General features: G+C 53.8%; 1 protein-coding gene across 1 annotated transcript; it reads right to left on the bottom strand.

Moving 5' to 3' along the window:
- Positions 1-646: 646 nt before the first annotated feature.
- Positions 647-2,897, bottom strand: LOC123068521 (uncharacterized). Its single transcript, XM_044491102.1, has 2 exons — positions 1,394-2,897; positions 647-1,046 (listed from the first exon to the last, which is right to left on the bottom strand). Exons 1-2 carry the CDS (start codon positions 2,880-2,882, stop codon positions 796-798), a joined length of 1,740 nt encoding a protein of 579 aa, XP_044347037.1. The 5' UTR covers positions 2,883-2,897; the 3' UTR covers positions 647-795.
- Positions 2,898-8,525: the final 5,628 nt, after the last annotated feature.

Genomic DNA, 8,525 nt, shown 5'->3' with positions numbered 1-8,525 from the left:
GGTGCGCGTCACACTCTAGTGCAACCGATGGCTGCTGAAAACTTGCAACAAGATCGCTCATGGGGTTTGCCAGCCCGGCGCGGGTAGCGCTTCAGCTTCGTCTCAGGTGGCATGCAATGGTAGACCCCAAGCCCTAACACTCACCATGTCACTTGATTACTTGGGGATGTTCTCTACTGAAACTCAGAGGGTAAAATGTCTACACCAAAGATTAACTGAGCTGCATAATGTTATTTCAAAGGGATATCTCTAGAGCTATACATAGGTCATACACACATCGCTTGCACTGTTGCACATCCCATACACATCGATTTCTCATTTTTTATGGACCAAAAGGGGAAAAACCTTGTCAAACTGTGCTGAAGTTCACTGGGATGTTTCCTAACTGACTATACCGAACACAACTGGGATATAGTTCACTGAAATAAACAAGCCGGTTAGATGCACCTCTGTTACTGTAGGTTTCATCATTTTTCTTTTCTTTTGAGATGTGGACTTCGTCTTTGATACTTGGAAAGTTGGAAGATCCTGGTTGGTTTCTGTACCGATGCTTGTTATAAACAAAAGTATAAACAGACGAATAAAGCGATGAATGCTGTTAACGCCATCTGCAAACCTGATTCGTCATAATAAAAAAGACTGCAGCAATTATCATTTCATATATATACATAACCACAGCTTAGAGGAGAGGCAGCTCATACTACAGTGATATGCTTTGTTTTTACATAGTCAGAACAGAAGCAACATCAATTTGCACTTAAACTAGGAGAGGGATTCAGGGGGCGTCGACTCTATTCAAGAGTAGATATAAGACAACACTTTTGCCATGATCAGTACTACTATGAAGACAAAGAAGTTAATGTTGCGGCGATGCAGAAGCAGGAATTCAAGAACTGAAGCTCGCTCTTGGTCTCCAGCTCGCTCAGCCCATGCCACCAGATTCCGTCGAGAGCTATTGGGGTTGAGTATCCGTTGCTGCCTCCTGCGAGATTTTTTATCTGCTGTGACGTATACATGCCTGACCACTGGTTTGGCCATGTCCGCCTCTACAAAAATTTAACGAAGGAAGCTGTTAGATCCAGAAGACGGGGAAGCAAAGGCATATTATAATTTCTCAAGGCCAACATATATAGAGGATCACGCAACACACAGATGATAACCTATTGTGTGTTGGGATAGAGTAAAAGTTACTCTTTGTTCTTGCTATTTTATTTCATCATTGTACCACAATTATATTTCAAACGTGCATTCTATTACGCAAGCACACGTAACCAACAAATGATCAAGAAATTTAAAAACAACATTGTCATCTACTATATTAATTATTGGTAATTAAACCACATTTTGAGCATGACAATAGAAAAAAAAAGTGCAGAATAAATAAGTAACAGACCTGCTGGCATGTTGTGGAGGTAGTACTTGGGGAAGGCGCATGGAGAGTACATGGTTACACCACATAAGGGTTGGGTGGAAACTGGGACTAGTGCTTTGAGAGAGGCATGTTTCATGTCGAGAGCGAGGACCCATGCCGTGTCATCTTGAGCCTTTACCTTGGCCCTTATGTAGAGAAGATGGTCATCTTGGATGCTCAGGGTGGGGTTAATGAAAATGAGATTCTTCAGTTCCAATTGTTTGGTCTCATCATTCAGACTCTCAGGCAATAGAGCGGAATAACGACTTGTGTCGACCGAGATTTCAGCGACATCAACCGTGTGGCCGTCGCGCCAAGAACACCAAGAGAGCTTCCTATTCCATGTGGTGGCTTTCCAAGTTACACCACCGCTTCCGTAATCAGGTTTATCGAAATCTATCTGGACAAACTTGATGAGGTCGCCGCAGCAGGAGACGTCGCATAAGTGCTCCGCAGCGATGCTGGCGATGCCGTCCTGGTCGGCGAGGGGAACCCTGGACGCGAGTAACGGGATGTAGTTCATTGCGCAGCAGCCATCGCAGAAGTGCCGCGCAGCGCTGTCCGCGTCACCGTCCTCGTCGGCGAGGGGAACCCAGGATGCGGGGAACGGGATGTACTTGATCAGGTCTCTGCGGATGTACCTAATCAGGTGGCCGCAGCAGTCTTCGCATAATTGCTCCGCAGCAGCAGCAATGTCCGCGACACTGTCCTCGTCGGCGAGAGGAACCCTGGACGCAGGGAACGGGATGTACTCGATGGCGGGACGCTTGTCGAAGAGGTTGCAGAGTAGCAGAACGCCGCCCAAGAGATCAACCCAGCCCAGCGAGCTTGCTCCGACAGTGATCTGTTTGCAGCTGCGATGTCTATCGAGCAACACTTGGTCGGACTGGGACAAGTCCGGCGGCATAGACGGCTTGGTTCTGCTCCATGCCCGTGTGGTGGAGGAGAAGACGTAGGCGTGATACCTCCAGCAGTTGATAGGGCAAACCCGATCGAGGAAAGCCACGGCGAAGTGGCCGCCGCCGCAGGGCAAGATGCCAAACTGCTGGGACCGGAACACCTGGATCTGAGCGTCGTCCGGTTCGGGAAGCAGGTGCAGTGACGGGCGCTTATCTGATGGGCCGCGGGCGGAGTAGACGAAGTGGTGGACGGAGCCCCGCTCGGGGACGTTGAGGGTGACGCAGAAGAGCACGAAGGGTCCCTCGGCGCAGATGAGCAGGGGCGCGGTGTCGGAGTAGCCGTCGCCCTCGAGGCCGAGGCAGTGGACGGAGAAGTGGGAGACGGCCGGCGGGTCGGCGAGGCAGAAGGACACCTCGACGGCCTGGCCCTCCGGAGTGCGGCACTCGGCGGTGGTCTCGTTCCGGTCGTCGGAGATGCGGCCCGTCTTGTTGAGTAAGACCCAGTCCGGGTGGGCGGAGCGCGGGGAGCCCGTCAGGGCGGAGTGCCGGACGGGAACGGCGGGGGGCGCCATGGATCTGGAGACGGCGGCGACTTGGTTTGTCTGTGGGGCTGGAGGGGGAAACAGCACTTTTGTGACCGGGGAAGCCAACACCCAACAGGGACTCTGATTCGTTTCAAAAAAAGAAAAACAGGGACTCTGATTCACATCCGATCCGAGTCTGACTCCAAAAGATTTTTCCTTTTTGGAGGAAAAAGTGTTACATCCTTCATTACAAGCGGTAATAGAAAACCTGGAGGCTCATACTCCCAGGAAAACTCTAACTGCATATCATACGCATGTCTAGCTACAAAGTGTGCCAAAGTATTTGCTTCTCTAGGACGGTACATGAACTTTACGGTTGATATTTCACAGGAAGTGGCGGGCCGCCGATACCTAGCCACCATCTTTGATGTGCTCGCCGCGCCGCCCGCCTTCGGGAGTACAAGTTTGAGCGCAGCACGACATGTTAATCGATCACTTAATTTGTCGCCACAAGTGGTGGGATGCTCCGCTCGTTTCTAAGGTAGTCGCTTGAATCCACTTAGCCCTTGGCCGTGGCGAGCCTTGCTGTGGCGCTTCCAAGGTTCTTCCAACTGATGGTGTCAGATGGAGGAGAAAGGAGTCCACCTATTCGTGGCTACTTTGCTCTCCCCTAATCTTCTTCTTATTTATTTTATCATTCTCTTATTTGTTGTCACATTGAAGTAATTCTTGGAGGGTGAATACTGAAATTAATTACAAAAACCAGTACAATTTTTAAAAATAAATTACAAAAGCGGTCAATGAGATTTAAAAATTATTATTAGTAAGAACTAGCATGGCAGCCAAGGCGGGTCGCCGTCTCTGGTGGTGGCGGGTCCCCGGCGTAAATTCGCTCCGGGGGGCCGGGGCCGGCCGGTCGTGGTGGGTGTGGGTTCGGATGGTTGGCGCCGTGTTGGTCGTGGGCGTCGGTGCGCCGCCTCCTGGTCGTCGGACCCCTCTCTGGTGGGCCCTGGGGTGGCTGCCCTTGCTTCGCCGGCTCCTTCCCCTCCGGTGGCGGTTCGCCTGGCTCGCCACCGTCCATGGGCCTCCCCTCCCCGGCGGCGGTGGCGCCGGCGCTAACCCTAGATCTGGGATCGGGGCTGGCGCTGGTGCCCCAGGTCGTGGGTCGGGCTCCTCAGGTCGGTGCTGGGCCGTGTGGGCCTGTGCATGTTCCTCCGTTGGGTTCCGTGGTCGATTCCCCCCCTCGTTTCCGTGGCTCTTGGGCCAAGGCCGGCCCAATTGCGTCCCTCTCTCCCTTCGGCCCCTCTGGGTGAGCCCGGCCTGTCTGGCACTGGCTTTATATGGGTCCGGAGGGGCTCGGTCCCCCCTTTTCTAGGGTTTCCTGCATCTGCCACGGACTTGCGACGGCGCCGCTCCCCTATCCGCCGCTTCGTCAGATCCACGCCTCCTCCTCCCCTCCTCCTCCCCTTCGCGTTGGTGGCTGCGATGGATCGCTCCCGTGGGTCCTCCAGTGAGGCTGTCTCTGGCCTCAAGCGGGGGCGGGACGGATCTGGTGACGCCGCTGTGGATCTGGAGTATGAGGCGTCGCTCCGCGCTAAGCTCCAGGCCTCGCGGGCGGAGACGGGTGCCGCGTCTCCTCGTGCGTCTGGATCCGGGCCGTCGGCTCCTCCGCCCCTGGCGCCCTCTGCTCCGGTGCCTGTGGCCGATCCCTGGGAACAGGCGGCGAGGGGGAGCCGGGCGGGATCTTCGGGTCCCTCCTTGTCTCCTTCCTCGCTTGCCCCCACGGGTGAGCCGCCGCGGGCGCCGGCGGTGGGCGGTGGCGGGCCGTCCCACTTCGTCCCTCGTGGCGGCTCGGGGGCCCCTGTCCGGCGCCCGTTCGGTGCGGCTGCGGGGCGTGGCGCTGGCGCTGGTGCCGGTGTTGGTCCTCCTGGTGATGGCATCCTCCCCCTGCCGCCCTCTCGTGGCGTGAGCCGCAACCCCTCCCACTCCCAGGTTTCCAATCCCATCCTCACCTGCTTCGCGTGTCATCGCCCTGGCCACTTTCAGTCCCGTTGCGAGAATCCTCCGTTCTGTCTCATCTGTAGGGAGGATGGCCACCTCACGGTGGACTGCCAAAGTAGTGTCAAGCCCCCCTCTTTCATCCACTACGGTATCGGCCTCCCTGGCTGCTCTTTCTTTGCCCTGGACAAGGAAGTTCCGGTTGCTGCCCCCAACCCCTCGCTATCCAATGTTGGTGTCATTTCTGTCCAGGACAAGCGCATCTCTCCGCAAGCCCTCCTGGACGAACTCCGTTTGTGGGATGAAGGCGGTTGGGATTGGCAGATTCGCTAACTCTCTGAATTCGAGTTTGCGGCCACTTTCCCTTCTAAAGAGAGTCTTCGCATGATGTCTTCCTGCACCAGCTTCACTCTTCCTCTGAATCAACTTGTGGTATCGGTCAAAGCTGCTTCCAATGGGTCAAAGACCATTTCCTCTCTATCTGATGTTTGGGGTGTTAGTGGATGATGTGCCTCCCAGCATGCGCACCTCGTCTTTCCTGATGGCTTTTGGGGTGCTGATTGGGAAACCAATTGAGGTTGATCTAGCTTCGCTTTCTGTTCTTGGACCAGCTTGGCTTCGGGTGTGGTGCGTGGACCCGATATGCATTCGTGGCACTGTTGATGTTTTCCCGGCGGCTGGTGGTTTTCGTCTTCGGGTCCGGGTGGAGGGTGCTCCAGGCTCTGCTTCCCCTCCTCCCCCCGGCCTCGGGTGATGATGATAAAAGCAAGGAGGGTGGTGGAGGTCTTGAGGATTCGTTGAATGGTACGGATCCTCGTTTCACCCAGTCTACGTGGGATGGGCTATCTCCTGCTGAGCAAGAACTGATGAAGGATTGTGCTCCGGCTCCGGTGGGTGGTGGGGTTCAGGGCTCGGTGCCTGGTGAGGAGGGTGGGCCTGCGGCTGCGGCTGGATCAAAGGGCACCCCCCTGTCGGCGGCGTGCTCCAACCTGCCCGTTCGCCCCACCTCCCCTTCTCTGTCCGGCATTGAAGACCTACCTCCGGTGGGTCCTTCGGCGGCCAAAAAGAGGAAGAAGTCCTCGGTGAAGAAGTTCTCCGCGAAGAGCAGGGCCTCAGGGGACTCCAGGCAGTCCACGGCTGGGCTCTGTCGCCGTTTGGAGGTGGATCTGGGGGCGGCCTCGGGTTGTAGGAATGTAGTGCAAATTAAAAGCCACTTGATAACAAACTCGCCTATCTGTAGATACTGTAATTTGGTTGTAGGAATGTAGTTGAATTAGCATTTACAGTTCCTTGCCTCTGTTCTGTTTCGTTAGATAAACGAAATGAGAGTCGACCCAATACCGCCTCAGTACTCATAAGCACTAGCAGTATTTTTTTTTGAGGGAAAGCAAAGCTTTATAACTTAACAGTGCCCGGCTAAATCGCCAGAGACACAAATCGCCACCTGGGGCCGTACATCATCGTTCCACACGATACAATTATTGGACATACACTGACGCCCCACTTGGGCAAGTTCATGCGCGACTGAATTTGCCTCCCTACGGCATACCTGCACCTGCTGTTTTGAGAACCACATCCTTAATTGGAGCTTGGAGTCTTCTAAGAGTGCTTCATACGGTGAAGCGTCGATCCTCCGTAGGTTCAGCGCCTCTTGAAGTAGTTGTGAATCGGTCTCAAACACCACACGCAGAGCCCCCAGATCGGCAGCCATGTTGATGGCTTCAGTGAATGCTGTAACTTCGGCGCCAAACGGACACGCCACTTGCTCCGTCTTGCCTGCACGGGCAGTGATTACATCTCCAGATTCGTCTCGGGCCACTACTCCCCATGTTGCAAAGTTATCGCCCGGTCTAAACGCACCATCCAGATTTATCTTGATCATACCATCGCTCGGAGGTCGCCACTTTAGGTTCTCCTTCTTCTTGGCTTTTTTCTGGAACAGCTCCAAATATTCCAGCGAGTTTGCCAGTACACGCCGTGTTAATTCATTGGATGGTACAGCCATCTCTCCCTCTCTGAGCTTATTCCGATTATTCCACCAATGCCACCACATGGTTAGAATATGCACACGCACATCTTCGTTCAGCCCCCACAAGAAGTCAATCATTTCATGCACGGACGTGATCTCTTCGAGCTCGATCCTTCCTTTTTCATACCCGAGTGCCCTCCACACCGGTTTCACATGTTTGCACTTGATGAAGAGGTGAGCCCCGTCCTCGTCCGCACATCCGCAGAACAAACACTTAGTGTCCTCGATCTTCATACCCCTTCTAATCAGGTTGGTCCTAAAGGCGAGCGATTCGTGTTTCAACCTCCAGGCGAACATTTGAATCTTCCGCGGGCACGGGAGTTTCCACAGGTGCTTCCAGGACTGATCCTCACAGCTAGTAAAATTGCCTGCTATCATGGTGCTACTGCCAGCTCGGGCCATGCGGTTCTCCTTCTCAAGTTCCACACGCAGTTTGTACGCATTCCGAACCGAGTGTTGTCCTTTGGTGTCATAGTTCCATGCTATGAAATCACTCCCTCCTTCTCGTAGAGGGATTTGCAGAATACGTTGGGCATCATCGGGCCAGAATAAGTCATGCACAAGTTGTGCGTCCCAGGTGCCAGTGACGGGATAAATGAGTTCGCTCACATAAGTTAGGAGATTCTGGCCCTTGGGGGTAATAACTTGCCGCGACCAGGCCCTGGGGATCCATGGATCCGACCATATCTTGACTTGAGTGCCGTCCCCAATACGCCATATATATCCTTGCTTAACAAGCTCGAGTCCATGCAAAATACTTCTCCAAGAGTATGATATGCCCTCTTTCGCCTCAGCCTCCAGAATAGAGCAGTGAGGAAAATAGCGTGCCTTCAAGATGCGAGCACATAGGCTATCCGGATCCTGCAAAAAACGCCATCCTTGCCTGATAGCATTGCGATGTTAAAATCGTACATATTCCGGAAGCCCAGCCCTCCCATAGACTTCGGCCGCGTCAAAGTCTCCCAGCTGATCCCATGCATCGTGTTCTCCTTGTCCTGCTGACTCCACCAGAATTTGCCCATCAGAGAGTCAAGTTCCTTGCAAAACCCTTTGGTTAAGTCGAAGCATGACATAGCGAACGTCGGTATAGCCTGACCGACGGCCTTCACCAAAGTTTCTTTGCTCGTTTTTGCCAGGAGCCGTTCCTGCCAACCATTCATGCGCCCACATAGGTTCTTCTTGATGTACGCGAATACTTTCCTTCGCGATCTTCCCACATGTACTGGCAACCCGAGATACCGTTCGTTCCAGTTTTCACTGACGATTCCAAGGGCAGACTTGACCTCAGTCTTGGAGTGATCCGGAGTGTTCTGGGAGAACATAAGGGCTGATTTTTCTAGATTGATACATTGACCAGAGCAGTTTTCGTACAAGTCCAGGATCTCCCTAAGAGCGCGCGCTTCCTCATGGTTAGCATTGAGCAGGATCATTGAGTCATCTGCAAAGAACAAGTGTGAAACACTCGGCGCAGCCTGGCAGATCTTGACGCCTGAGATCCTTCCCGTCCGCTTAGCCTCATGCAACAAAGCAGATAGGCCCTCAGCACAAATGACGAAGAGGTAGGGCGACAGAGGGTCTCCTTGGCGCAGGCCACGAGATGGGCAGAACTGGTCGGTCAGGATACCGTTAACCTTGATCTGGTACCTCACCGTCCGCACACACTT

This window comes from Triticum aestivum, chromosome 3B (assembly GCF_018294505.1).
Source record: "Triticum aestivum cultivar Chinese Spring chromosome 3B, IWGSC CS RefSeq v2.1, whole genome shotgun sequence".
In the NCBI taxonomy this organism is placed as follows: Eukaryota; Viridiplantae; Streptophyta; class Magnoliopsida; order Poales; family Poaceae; genus Triticum; species Triticum aestivum.
Note: the sequence above shows the minus strand (reverse complement) of the source record. Positions and strands in the feature narration are given on the sequence as shown.